The 14,905-nt window shown below is 50.2% G+C and overlaps 1 protein-coding gene across 1 annotated transcript in view; it reads right to left on the bottom strand.

Moving 5' to 3' along the window:
* SNX31 (sorting nexin 31) overlaps positions 1–14,905 on the bottom strand; it is a 62,546-nt gene that overhangs the window by 31,573 nt on the left and 16,068 nt on the right. The window contains exons 5-7 of the mRNA XM_075550601.1: positions 4,031–4,121; positions 2,596–2,683; positions 1,503–1,572 (exon numbers count right to left, since the gene is read on the bottom strand). Coding sequence (XP_075406716.1) covers positions 1,503–1,572; positions 2,596–2,683; positions 4,031–4,121 — 249 coding nt within the window. The remainder of the gene's footprint in view (positions 1–1,502; positions 1,573–2,595; positions 2,684–4,030; positions 4,122–14,905) is intronic.

The following is a 14,905-nucleotide window of genomic DNA, read 5'->3' as shown; positions in this document are numbered from 1 at the left end:
AGGGCAGTGCCATGGAGAGGGGGTGGTTGCAGATGCAGTGAGGTTAAGATCTAACACCTTAGTTATTTGCTCTCCCATTTAACCCTTTTTTTCATTTGTTCTAGTTTTTAATCATTCCAGAGTTCTTTTCCATTGAGGATCTTTTTGGGTTTATTTTCTGAATGGTTGTTGGGTTTTTTACTAGGTTTTGAAAATACATTTTGTCTGTATATGAAATCCAAGATTTGGAAATCTATAGAGATGGTAACTGAGTTAATGGTTTCTCGAGGACATGACAGGTGAGGTTGGGGGGAATGGGGAGCTAATAACAAGAGTACAGAAGGAAGAGAATGTTCTAGAACTGATTGCACAACTCTTGTTAATATGGTTGAACTGCTGAACCATATGATATATGAATTACATGTTAATAAAACTATTTAAGATATTACTAGCAACAGAGGGGGGGAGAGTTTATAAGACCCTTATAGAGATGACTTGCTAGATCAGCAGTTCTCAACCTGTGGGTCACAACCCCTTGGGGGGGGGGGGTCAAAGACCCTTTCACAGGGGTCGCCTGATTTACAACAGTAGCAAAATTACAGTTATGAAGTATCAATGAAAACAATTTTATGGTTAGGGGGTCTAGAAGCCCAAACCATTTAAAATTGTTCCGTTGACTTTCCTTGATATACCCCAGGTAGCTCAGTAGATTCTATAAATGTTTCCGCTCCCATCGAGGCAATTCTGACTCCAAGTGAGCACTGAATAAAAACCACCTGTCCATAGATGGTATGGTTTGGTCCAATGCAAAGTGAAAACAAAGGCTCTTTGTTCAAATATAAAGAATTTCAAGGCGGGGCCAATAGAATATGAACCCATGTACAGGGTCTTTCTGAGCAGGGGCCCATGTGACTGCATCATTGGTCACCCTGAGCCAGCTCCAGGGCCAGTGTGCTCAGAGAAAAAGCAGGAGGCACCCAAACCCACTGCCGTTGAGTCGATTCCGACTCACTGTGAGCCGACAGGGCAGGGCAGAACTGCCCCGTGGGGATTCTCAGCAGAGCGTCTGCTCTTCTCCCACAGAGAAAAAGGAGCCCATGTTAACATGAGCTTGCAGGCCACTGTGTGGGTCTTAAGCGCCTGGGTGGTGCTGTGTGAAGCACTCAGCTGCTAATCGAATGATTGGTGATTCACACCCACCAGAAGACAGACGTGCGGCTCGGCTTCCAGAAAGATGACAGGCAGCCTTGGAAGCCCGATGGGGCAGGCTACTCTGTTCTAGGGGGTCACTGTGAGTTGAATTGACTTGTTGGCAGTGTTTTGTTTTTGTTTGTTTAGGGGGGGGATGACTTTAGATGATCAAGCTAGCCCTCCTAAGTTTCCGTGATCACGTACCAGTGGTGAAGTGAGAGATTGCTAAGACAGAGGTGCAAGGCTTTGCTGCGAACAAAGAGTTGTTTTGTAAACGATTCCAAACCACAAGCATCTCTAATGGCATTCAGACAGTCCTTGATTGTCCTCACCTGCAGGTAGATCAAGTCTGCAGCCACTCTGCAGTCCATCAGCAGGGCGTCAAGGGTCGGGTCCATATACCTGCATGATCCAGGATAAGCCAAGTCATGTCGTCATAAACATGTGTATCGCCATTCAGTCTTTAACTCAGAAGGGATGGCTCATGGGTATCACCTTCCAAGCAGGCACACCAGGGACTAAGTGCCTCCAAAGCCATGACTCTCAGCCCTGGACCAAGGCCCCCATTGTCCTAAGAAAGCCACATTTGCATCCTGGTCTAGATGAAAAAGAGAAGACCTTCCATGAGCTGGAAGGACCCTGTGGCTGCGGCCATGGGCTCCGACACAGGAGCGGCGGTGAGGATGGCACGGGGCTGGGCAGTGGCTTCGGGGCTGCTGTGCGGAGCCAGCAGCTCGGTCTCTAGGGGTGCAAACCAGCCCAGCGGCCTTCAGTTTGCCCCGCACGTTTCTGGTGCCCTATTTTTCGTTAAACTGGAAGGCCTGGGCTGTTAGGACCCCGAGAGAAAGGGCACAGAGCCACGGTAACAAGAACAGAGTTTGAGGGAACTCGGTTACATCCCTGCTCACAGTTCCCACGCTTGTCACAGGCCCACACACAGCCACACAGCGTGTGCTCCCTTCTGTAGCCAGCCTACGCCCTCCCCCTCTCACCTGAGCCTCCCTAACCTCCTCCCGACTCCGCCTCACCAGGCTTTCTACTCCAGTCAAGGCTCCTCCTGGTCCCCTTCCAGCACTCCAGCCAGAGTGCTCTCTTCCAGCCCATCCCACATCATGTCCTGCTCCCTCCCAGGGGCTGGATCCTGCCTCTTCCAAGTCTCCTTCCTGGGTCGCCTCTGCAGCGCTCATTCACTCCCCTGCCCACGCCCACACCTCTACCTCCCAGGCTTGCTTTTCTCACCTCCCTCCCCTGGAAGGGCACTGTGAATGCTTCTGCTGGCAGAAGCCGGCCTCCTCTGGTCATCCCTAAGTGACCAGCAATGGTAAGCCGGTCGTTGTCTGGTCAATTCTGACTCCCGGCTGCTCCAGGGGCTTCCAGCAAGGGTAAGAAACACTCAGACACTCACAGCGGATCGATGTCACTCACCACTTTCTCAGTCCAACCTTACAGTGTCCCGCTTGGAAATTTTGAAGACTCACAAAAGGGAGTTCAAAGGCCGCCATTTTTTTCACCACTGGAAAGGGGGAAGGGGAGTCTTACTGGCTGAACTAGTGCTCCGTCTCCACGCCCGCGTAACCCTGTGTGTGCACGCGTCAGCGAAGGTGTGCAACAGCAAGTGTGTACACACAGAAGCGTAAAAATAGAAAAATGAAAAAATGGGAAAAAATAGAAAATGAGATGCCATTGTTTTAAAATAGTAAAATCAGAATAACAATAGTCCCTTGGATTCAGACACCATGTTTTAAATTATAAAAATTATGTTTTTAATTAAAATATGTTTTAATTAACTTTATGAAGTTAATTTAAAGAAAACACACATCATTAACAAATAACACACTGGCATCAAGTCAATGCTGACTACAGAGAGCTCAGAGGACAGGGTGGAGCTGCCGCTGTGGGTTTCTGAGACTCTGTTTACAGGAGTAGAAAGCCTCATCTCTCTCCCTCGAAGAGGCTCATGGTTTCGAACTGCTGACCTCTCGGCTAGCAGCCCAGCATGAAACCGCTATGCCATCAGGGCTCCATCAAATGCCCGTGGCTTGAAGAGGAGCTATTGTACACTGTGATACAGATGAAGAGATGGAGGCCCAGAGAGGCCCAGCACCTGGGCAGACACACCCCAGGGCCTAGCCGAGGAATTGACCCTCAAAACTCCTCAACTCCTGACTCCAAACCACTGCTCACAGCTTCTCGCAGACACGTAGAAACTGCCACAGATGGTGGATAGCATCGGTCATCTCATTCTGTTGTTCTAATTGGTGGGGGCTGGTGGGTGGAGCTCTGATGGGGCTGCCTGAGAGGATCCTCTAGGCTGTCATCTTGACAGGGGCGATCTCAGGGGTTACCCCATGGAGACACCAACCAGCAGCTGAGCACGTAACCACTGCACCCCAGGGCTCCTTGACCTCATGATGCCTGAGAGAGACAGGGACCTCAGGACTGATGTCCATCAGCCACGTGTTTCATGTCTCAAAGGAAACGTGTTGGGGGATGTCCTAATCGCTGAAGTCTAGAAGCCTTCCATTCACAGCCCAGTTATGAGGTGGCTGGTGAACGTGGGGTCAGGGTCACGTGGTAAAGCTGAGGCAGGCATGGAGACTGGGCCCAGAGGAGGAAGCACGAGAGGAAAGACCAGATGTTCCTCCCCTGGAGTCTTGCTCCATAGTTGTCCCCTCCCCTTCCTCGTCCCCAGTACTCTCACCGTCCCCCAATCCTTCCCTCCAGGGGTTGAGGCAGAAGGAGAAGGACCACTCCTGGAGGGCTCCCCTCCCTGCTGTCCCCCAGAGCTCCTGGGCGGAGCCCTGCTCACACCTGGCCGCCCGTCCCCTGGGTCACCCACACGTACTCCTCGCCTTCTTACCCGAGAGCTCGCCCTCCGTGTGAAACTGAACGAGAAACAGACCGAAGTAGCCCAAGAGCTCCCGGCACAGTCCAATTCTGTGTGACGCCACCTTTAACCAGAGATGGGGGGAGTGAAAATGAGTTAGGAGGGCCCACGGGGCTCACGGATTGTGACCTGCAGTTGGACATTGCTTCGAACATCAGGACAGCGCTGCCGTGGCCGCAGCAACGGGCTCACACATCACAGTGAGGGTGGCCCAGGCCCAGGCACTGCTTCCTGCTGTTGTGTACGCACAGGACTGCCGTCGATCAGAGCCTGCTTGATGGCATTAACACCCAGGATGGCCTAGATCAGTGGTTCTCAATCTTCCTGATGCTACGACCCTTTCATACAGTTCCTCATGTTGAAGTGACCCCAACCATAACATTATTTTCGTTGCTACCTCATCACTGTCATTTTGCCACTGTTATGAATTGGGCGACCCTGTGAAAGGGGTCGGTACCCACAGGATGAGCAAGAAACATTTTCTGAACCTGAAAATGATCCTGGCTCCTCTTAGGAAACCTCATAATAATATTTTTTTAATTAGGAGTGAAGAAAATGACAAATCAGCCCCAGCCTCCTGGATCTGAGTTGCCAGGAGAGACGAGTCCCTGGAGAGTACATGCTGGTTGGTGAGGCCCTCAACAAGATGGACTGACGCCGCAGCTGCATTGACGGGCTGCCAGAGGACGTGGTGCTGTTGGGTTCGGTGGTGCACGGGGTGCTGGGCGGTGGAACCGAATCGACGGTACCCCACAACAACCACCATACACATGGGAGCAGATTGTCGGGTCGGGTCTCGCTCCAAGTGGGTGGCAGATTAAAACCGCAGACTGTTTGGTCCGCAGCTGGGCCCTGTGTCATCACCTGCTGGGCCTCCCTCATCGTATCGCATGGACATAATCTTACCTAAAGTCAACATGGCCTATGTCCTGACAAATCACAGGTCTCTCCTCGCTGACTCATTTAGTGACCACTGCATGCTTACATGCCACGGCGAAGAGAGAAGAGAGAAGGTGGGGGCAGCGGGGAGCGGGAGGAGAATGGAGCAACCTTTCATGATTTATAAACCCACCAATCCAAACACCTTCTTTGAAGAGGAGAAAGCATTGGGACGGGGTGGGGAGGGGATGGATAAAGGCACGATAATAGTGTTCCTCTCGGCACATGTGAACACTGCTTCGAAACCCAAGCATCACCAAACAGTAATGGCGACATAAACATCGCCAAAACCAAACCCAGGGCCGTCGAGTCGATGCCAACTCACAGCCCCTCAGAGGACAGGGTAGAACTGCTCCTGGGGGTTTCGAGACTGTAATCCTTTATGGGAGTAGAAAGTCTTGTCTTGCTCCAGAGGAGCGGCTCATGGTTTTGAACTTCTGACCTCGTGGTTAGCAGCTCAATACATAATCGCTGAGCTTGCTGGTCCTTGAAGAGTCCAAGAAAAAGCCCAAGATAGGATGGGGTGGGGCAGAGAGGTGGAAGCAAGGTCAGGGCCCGAGGAGAGCCCTCTGTCCTCTGAAAAGCCCTGATACTTTCCAGCTTCCTTTGGCTTGGAACTTTGTATTCCCACTCGCATGATTCAAACTAGGGCGTCTCACAAAAACCAACAAAGACTAGGGCTTCTCTACCGGAAAGGGGTCTGGGAGCCATCCTTTGGGAGCGGGGTACTGGGGTGAGAAGCCAGCGTCCCCTCTGTGGCCCAGGGAATGCCCCGAGAGGCTGAGCAGGGTGGTGACATGTGAAGGGGCAGATGCTGTCTGGCCTCATGCTCAGAGAGCTGGCTAAAGCTGAGCCTGATCCTCTGGATGCTGTGGGCACCAAGTGGCACGCTGGTGTCAGGGCTTTCCCTGTTGCGGGAGAGGGACAGCTCTGTCACATTTTGAGAGCCGCTTGTTGCAAACCACCAGCTGCTCCTCCTCGGGAGAAAGAGGCGGCTTTCTAGTCCCATAAACAGTTACCGTTTGGGAAACTCACAGGGGCAGCTCTGCCCCATCATAGAAGGCTGCTCTGAGTCGGCATCTACTCCATAGCAGTGAATTTGGTTTTGGTTTTGCAGGGAGGGGATGGTCTGTCTGACACTCAGCTGGGCTCCACCCTCCATCCTTCACCCTACCCGGGAGCAACCCTAAGGAAGCATTCTGCATGTGCTCAGAGCACATCCCTGGCTGCTTTGCAGGGAAGACCTAAAATGAACCCAACTCACTGCCATGGAGGCCATGCTGGCTCGTAGCGACCCCCCGCGAGTTTCCGAGACTGTAACTGTTTACGGGAGCCGAAAGCCCAGACTTTCTCCCGAGGAGGAGCTGCTGGTGGTTTCAAACAGCCCAACACGGAAGCACGACACCACCAGGCGCCTTTAGGCCCAAGACCAGTGGTTCTCAGCCTTCCTCATGCCGCGACCCTTTCATACAGTTCCTCATGTTGTAGTGACCCCCCCCCAACCATAACATTGTTTCCGTTGCTACTTCATCACTGTCATTTTGCTATTGGTATGAATTGTCATGTCAATATCTGATACACAGGATGTATTTTCATTGTTACAAATTGAACATAATTTAAACATAGTGATTAATCACAAAACAATACGTAATTATATATTGTGAAATATCTATGTGTTTTCTGATGGTCTTAGGCGACCCCTGTGAAAGGGTCATTCAACCCCCAAAGGGGTCGCAGCCCACAGGTTGAGAACCACTGCCTAAGCCACCTCCAAAAGGTTGGTGCCCGTCGAGAGAATAAAACCAGAGTGGACCCGGAGGGTTGGCCGAACCCCTGATTGCTTTGTTGGGCTCCGAGGAAAGCCCAGCCTCTCTGGACAAGTCATCCTGGAGAGGACCCCCATGGGGCATCACGTCCTGGGGGCGCTGCTTCCGAACACAATTCTTCCTCAATCCCGTGCGTGGGCTGGTGTTTCCCATTTACCTCTAGGACTCTTTCCGCAGTGTCTGACATGAGGATTTCGACGCGGACACTCTTGGCATCCGGCAGGAGCAGATCCAGAGAGACCTTCTGGGTAGCGACGTTAAATGTGCTCTGTAAGCAAAAGAAAAGCAACATGAGCGCCCGCACTTGGTCCCTGGGAGCGGGTGCTCGGCAGGTTCCTGTCCCTGGGGGTCGGCAGGCTCCCGAGGACCCAAGGGCACACAGAGGCAGATGCAGAGATGGGGGGGGGGGGCGCGTTCTGTCAGGGGGTGGGACGGGGAAGAGGAGAAGGCAGAGAGGTGTCGAAGCAAAGGGGCCGGAACCCGTTCCAAAGACACACCAGGGAATCCATGGCAGGAGAAGCCTTTGATGAAACCGTCTCCACGATCCTTGGCAGACCCAGAACGCATCGACTCTAGAACATTTCCAAGCAGCCGCAAAAGCCCATGGCATCCAGTCAAGGATGGTGCTGCCGCAGCACAAATCATATCGGCAGCAACGACCAGGCCAGGGTGGTCACTACCGGGCAAGGAGAGCCCAGTCGAGGGCCCAACACGGCTCTTACCACTTTCTGGGAGGCAAAGGAGGATATGTGGGTCAGAGGCTGGGGGCAAACTGAAGGACCTATAAGGTTCTTGGGATGGAGTGTTCTAGAAGGTCATGGACCCCCTGGACATCCATCAGAGTTTAGGAACGCCTGGGCCGAGGGGAATGCCCGGGTGCTAGAAACGGCTGCCATCCACTTGCCTTGGACTCTCAGCCCCCCAGGTTGGACAGAGGACAGCTGTCCCCAAGGGCTTCCAAGGCTATCAGCTTTACAGACGGCCACGTCCGTCTTCCCTGGAGTGACTGGTCGGTTGGAAGGGCCAGCCCGGCAGTGGACAGCAGAACCACCAGGACAGGGCTCCTTACAGTTCCCACAGAAAGTGGAATTCCAACAGGAGGCATGGTCTCCCTAGACAGGTTAATGGCTTGCCAGACTGAGCCTCGCAGCGTAGCCGCTTCCTTGCCGTGAACTTTCCCCAGCACGTGCAGAATACAAGCCTGTCGGCTCAGAGTGTGCCGCACCTCTGGGAGGCGGGGGCTCCCAGTTTTTTCTCATCTCCATTATCACCAGAGAACTAAACCCGAGTGCCCCCAAGCCATGTCACGAATTCACTTGCTCCTCGGGGTTCAGCATGGTACCAGTGGTGAATCATACCAGGGAGACCGGAAGTGAGATGAGTCATTCATTACTATCTGTGTTCACAGACTGGCTGAAGGATCTTTCAGTGACGAGAACATGAGCGTCTAGTCAGCCTTTCTCCTCCTGGATACCGGGTGGAAGGAGGGGAGATTTGAACAGTCAATGAGACAATACTTTGGGGGACATGGAGTTGGGGTTCAGGTAAGCTGACCAGGTTTCCCCTCCACAGGCAATGCCTTCTCTATCCTCAGGGCTGCTGAGCTCACAGACACCACAGATTAAGCATCGTTATTAGGCCTTGTCGGGAACTCAGGCACACCGAAGGCAGGGCCCACCTCAAAAGCCTGACCACATCCACACGTCTATGTTTCCTGATTTATCATCAAAGGGAACATTTCACTTTAAATTTGACCTTCCATCCTCCAAAAGAACAACAACAGCAAAGCAACTCACTGGTGAAATTTTACAAAGCAAACGAGGTTCTCACTTAACAGTTTCTCAGAATTTGTAACTCAGAATGTTCAGTTACATATTCTATATTAAATCAACATTCTCATTAAAAAAAAAAAAAAAAAAAAGGTAACTCGCTGTCATTGAGTTGATTGTGCAATGTTTCCCGCAGTGGGCGATACTGCCCCTTGGGGGCACTAGAACAATCTACTGAGGCTGCAAAAGCATATGCCTACACTTTATCCTACGTTGTGGGCCATGGAACAAATGTTTTTAATGACCAGGGGCACAGAGTAATTTTTTTTTCTGAAAAGGAGGTAGTAGGTCGAATAAATTTGGAAACCTATTTACTTTATCTGATTGTAAACTGAAGTATTTCAGAACACTACTGCTTTCCAAATTCAAAGACAGCATCATGATGCGTTCTATCTGCACAGAAGGGCAAGAGGCGTATCATGAGGAAGGAGGAGAACCATGTATTTATAATACACAAAATGTCAGGACTTGACACTAATGATTGTGCTCTGTTCTGCTTCACATGTGATCGCCCAAAACAACCCCATAAGGCAGAGACCCTTCTCAATCCCCACTTTTCCGGTGAGATAAATGTCTGCAGAGGTTCAGTCGTCCGTCACGGACACACTGTGAGTCAATTGCACAGGAGCGCTCAGGGGTGGTTCTGCACGACTTTAGCTTCTGTACTCTATAGAATGTGAGCGCATCTCCTGGCTGGCCCCCCATGGTTCTGGGCTTATCTCAGCATAGTAATCAGAGAGCTCCTTTTACTCTCAGAAGCCTCCCAGTTTGTAATATCGATAACTATTACAGCCTATATATATATATTACAGCCACGCTAGCTCTAAGCCACTGTCATGCTGCCTCCCTCCACGATGATAAGTTTTTGTCTGTGTGGTATGAATTTGCCACCTCCTTGATCACTCCATTTGTGACTTTTCAAACAATTTATTGGCTTCTTACTGTCACTATTGACCTTCAAATCAGCAAATGTTCAACCACCTACAGGGTTTGACCCTCCAACATCCAGTGCTGAAACAGTCCACGTCCCAGCATCCTTTGAGAATCGGTCAAAAACTCTCCACAGAATGCCAGAGCCACTGGTCTCCCTCCTCCAGACGGGCTTTGCACTCCGCACACACGGCCTCGGGCCACGCTTTCTTCATGCCCTGACACCTGCCTCTGAGCCTTCCAGAGGCGCTTTGAAAGATTTCCCTCTTTCCCCTTCAGCGGTGGCAACTCGTGGATTGGAAACGCAGCAGTGCCACTGCCCCAGTGCCCACAACTGGCTGAGATGGAGATGTGCCTTCAATTGGATTCTGACACAATGTGAGGCTGCAGAACAGAGATCATCTGCCCACTAGGGGATCGGGTTCTCCAGGCTCTATGGAAGCATCATCTATCCCTAGAGAGGGAAAGGGTGTTCAAAACACGGACCTTTTGGTTGGCAGCCAAGGACTCAACCATTGTGCCACCAAGGTAGTGGGGGGAGTGGAAGGGGGGGCCAGTAAACGGCTTCCCAAGAGCAATGATCCTGCATCATCCTGTTCTAGACACGTCTTTGCTAGATCATGGGCTCCTAACAATGTTTGCTCTGCACTCATGAACCCCTCTTATCCTGGGAGAGAAGCAGGACACAGCAAAAATCCTCACAAAAGAAAGGGAAAGAATGAGATTGCTCTTTGCTAAGACCCTGAAGGAAAACCTAGCATTCAGTCCTTCATTACCTCACGGCAACTCCTGACTCAAGCTATTGCAGGCCAGCATCTGACTGGCTGGCAGAAGCCGTTTTAAAATGATAGACGGGTGGGGCCAGGGTGACACCTGTACAAGGTGAGCACAATTCATGCCCCTGAAATGTACATGGAAAAAGTGTCGATTCTGCAAACACTTTGTTACACATACATTTTCCCACAATAAGACAATTTAAAAATAATGGAGAACAGAAATATTCCCTGAAGTTGCCTCGATCCAAACAATAGCTTAATTGGGACAGAATGTCGGCCGTGAGCACTGTGCTTTTGTTAAGAACTTTCTCTGTGGGACCCAAGTGACAAGAACGACTCAAAAGCTTGGAGGGGAAGTGCAAGGGTCTGCTAAGGGGAGGGGCAGTGGGGGGGGGTGTTGCACAGCTGGAAGAGTGGAACCAATGTCACTGAGCTGTGCATATAGACCTTGTGGAAGGAGTGTCTGCTCAGCTGTGTACGTTGTCAACAACAACACAAATAGACTGATTTTCTTAAATAAAGGATTCCCTAAAGAAAAATCTAGAGAAGCAATTATATAAATGATTCAATTCTTCAGCAAAAGAGGAGTGAAGGGGGCGACAGATTGGCACAGCAGGCCAGATACAGAGGGCCCTGAAAGCAGAGTGCGGCTTTCATCAAGAAGCCTAAAGGGAAAAATAGTAACAATAATAAAAGAAGCCAAAAAGAACCCCTCAGGAACAATAATGGGAGTAGCGATGCCATGAGGGTGGAGGCAGAAAGGTGGAACCGATCACGTTCGACATATAACACCACCACCACCCACCCCACCCCGAGGGGGATGAACAACAGAAACGTGGGTGAAGGGAGACAGTGGATGGTATAAGATATGAAAATACTAATTTATAATTTAGTATGGGATCACTGGGGTGGGAGGGTGGAAGAGGGAGGGAAGGAAAAAGAGAAGCTGATACCAAGGGCTCAAGTAGAAAGAAATGTTTTGAGAATGATGATGGCAACAAATGTACAAATGTGCTTGAGACAATGGATGGATGGATGGATTGTTGTAAGAGCTCTAAGAGCCCCAAATGGAAATGATTTTTAAAAAGTCCAAAGGGGGGATAATAATAATAATAATAGAAGTCAAGTGGCAAGTTATCAGAGAAGAGCCCTTATGGCACAGTGGTTACGTGCTGGGCTGGTAACCAAAAGGTCAGCTGTTCGAAGCCACCGGCTGCTCCGAGGAAGGAAGATGAGATTTCTGCTCCTGGAAAGAGTTATGGTCTCAAACAAAAGGATACACATGGTAGACAACTAAAAAGGAGGTGGGGAAAGGAAAAATAATAGCAATTAAAAAAAGATATGGGTAGCAGGGGTACAGGGCACTAACCCACCCAAGGGGAGGGTATTGTTTACATCTCCACAGGGAAAGAGGGACCAGACTTCAACCTAGTGCTCCAAGATGTGAATGCAACATGCCTGTGTGGAGTAGGGAACCAGTGGAGAGGTCTGAGGGGCTGACCCCAATCCCAACTACATGGACACATGCCCTGCCCCCAGAATAATTTATTTCAAAGGACAGCATTGAATCTGAAGCTCCAGGAGAGGGACATATCTGATCAGAACACAAGGGAGCAGATGAAGGGGTAGGAGGAGAGAGTGGAGCACATTCTGGCCCACCAGGCCGCCATGAGGCCAATGGTTCCAATTAGAGTAGCCAGTCCACAGAGAGGACCACATGGCCAGCCCCACTATGAGGCATGACGTCCCTCACTGACCCATAGCCCTACAGGGGACAACACCAGAGACACAGTGTGGGAATTGCGCCCATTCTGACCATGCCACATTGAGGCAAAACACTTAGGGGGTGCAACAGAACAGCAAGGGACCGGAGAGGTGAAGTCCCCAGGGAATGTTGAAGGTGGACTTTGGGGCCAGGGCTTGGTGCCCCAACAGACTGGACTGGAAAACACTCCTAAAGGCCAACAAACAGTCCTTGAACTAACTACAAGCTTTTCTTTCTTGTTGTGTTTTGTTTTGCATTTATTTTTTGTAATTGGTTTGTTGTTGTTTTGTTGTATATTGTTGCTTGGTTTTGCTCTCTTTTGTTTTTGTGCATGTTATTATATCCGCAGGTCTGTCTAAATAAGATAGGCTAGACGAACAATCTGGAGGAGAAAACAACGGGACCAACAGTTCTGGGGGGACAAGGGAGAGGGGGAGGTAGGGTGGGGGGAAGGTGGTGGTGTTAACAAACCCAGGGACAAGGGAACAACAAGTGATCCAAATCAGTGATGAAGAGGGTGTAAAGGCCTGGTAGGGTGTAATAAAGGGTAATGTAACCAAGAGGAATTACTGAAACCCAAATGAAGACTGAGCATGATAGTGGGACAAGAGGAAAGTCAAAGGAAATAGAGGAAAGAGCTAGGAGGCAAAGGGCATTTATAGAGGTCTAAATAAAGGCATGTACATATTCAAATATATTTATTTATGAGGTTGGGGAAATAGATCTATATGCATATATTTATAGGTTTGGTATAAAGGTAGTAGAAGGACATTGGGCCTCCACTCATGTACTCCCTCAATTCAAGAATACTTTCTTCTATTAAATTGGCATTCTATGATGCTCACCTTCCCGACACAACCACTGAAGACAAAGCAGGCGAATAAGCATTATGTGGTGAAGAAAGCTGATGGTGCCCAGCTATCAAAAGATATAGCATCTGGGGTCTTAAAGGCTTAAGATAAACAAGCAGTCATCTAGCTCAGAAGCAACAAAGCCCACATGGAAGAAGCACACCAGCCTGTGCGATCACGAGGTGCCAAAGGGATCAGTTATCAGGCATCAAAGAACAAAAAATCATAAGACAAAGCGGGTAAATAAGCAAATGTGGTGAAGAAAGCTGATGCTGCCCTGCTTACAACAGATATAGTGTCTGGGGTCTTAAAGGCTTGAAGGTAAACAAGCGGCCATCTAGCTCAGAAGCAACACAGCCCACATGGAAGAAGCACACCAGCCTGTGCGATCACAAGGTGTCAAGGGATCAGGCATCATCAGAACAAAAAATCTTACCACAGTGAATGAGGGGGGTAGTGCAGAGTGGAGACCCAAAGCCCATTTGTAAGCCACTGGACATCCCCTTGCAGAGGGGTCTCAGGGAGGAGATGATCCAGTCAGAGTAAGATGTAGCAACGACGAAACATACAACTTTCCTCTAGTTCCTAAATGCTTCCTCCTCCCCCACTATCACAATCGCAATTCTACCTTACAAATCTGCTAGACCAGAGGATGTACACTGGTACAGATAAGAACTGGAAACACAAGGAATCCAGGGCAGATGATCCCTTCAGAACCAGTGGTGAGAGTGGGGATACTGGGAGGGCAGAGGGAGGGTAGGTTGAAAAGGGGAACCAACTACGAAGATCTACATGTGACCTCCTCCCTGGGGGGGGGGGGGCGGACAATAGAAAAGTGGGTGAAGGGAGACATCAGACAGGGCAAGATATGACAAAATAATAATTTACCAATTATCAAGGGCCCATGATGGAGGGGGGAGCAGGGAGGGAGGGGAAAAAATGAGGAGCTGATGCCAGGACTTAGGTGGAGAGCAAATGTTTTGAGAATGATGAGGGCAATGAATGTACAAATGTGCTTTACACAACTGATGTATGGTTGGAGGACTGCGATAAGAGTTGTATGAGTCCCTAATAAAACGATTTTTAAAAAAAGAGTTACAGTCTCAGAAACCCACCGGGGCGGCCTTACCCTGTTGACTCGATGGCAGTGCATTTGGTTGTGCTTCAGGTGGTGTAAGGTGGTCTAGAAAGGGGGGCAGACCTGAGAGAAAGGTGGGTGGCAACTGCAGCGACCCACCTTTGAGCGACCGAGGGACTAGGCTAGACCACGGTAGTCAAGAAGCGCCACTTGTCAGTCAGCTGCCTGGACTCCAAGCAGGTGGCCTTGAATAGGCTAAGCCTCCTCTCTGTGCCTCCTTCCTGCAGAGGTGAAATGGGATGACCCGGAGCCCGCCCCTCTGAAGATGTGGTCGGGAGTCCAGGGAGGTGAGAAGCGTGGAACTGGGAGCAAGGTTCGCCGCGCTGCCCACACTGGAAGAGCAGCTTCACTGCTGTTGTTAGCAGAAGGGGTGAGAGGAGGTAATGGCTCTTTGATTTGGCTGACTGGCTACGGGTCAGACAGACAGCAAAGAGAAAGATGCAAAGAGGTTGTCACCACTCAGATCCCACCTGACACCGATTTCGTCATGTAAGAGGGCTTCGAAATGTTATTGGGGGGGAGAGGGGGAAAGCTCCTTGTCTTTTAACTCCATTTTTTTCCCATAAACTTTTTGAAGCTTATCTTAACCCATCTCTTGAATGCACCCATGTCTGTCCATCTCCCCTTCCAGTGCCGCATTCTCAGAGAGCATCGCTCCTCTCTGCGACTTCCACGGCTGCCGCCCTGCCAGGTTCTGCACTCCATTCTTTCCATTTACAACACATGCTCCATGAAATTAAACTTTGCCATCGAGTCCCTTGTGACGCACAGTGACCCAATCGGACAGGGAGAAC

Source organism: Tenrec ecaudatus, chromosome 5 (genome assembly GCF_050624435.1).
Source record: "Tenrec ecaudatus isolate mTenEca1 chromosome 5, mTenEca1.hap1, whole genome shotgun sequence".
Taxonomy (NCBI): Eukaryota; Metazoa; Chordata; class Mammalia; order Afrosoricida; family Tenrecidae; genus Tenrec; species Tenrec ecaudatus.
The sequence above is the reverse complement of the archived record's forward strand: the minus strand, read 5'-3'. Positions and strand labels throughout refer to the sequence as shown.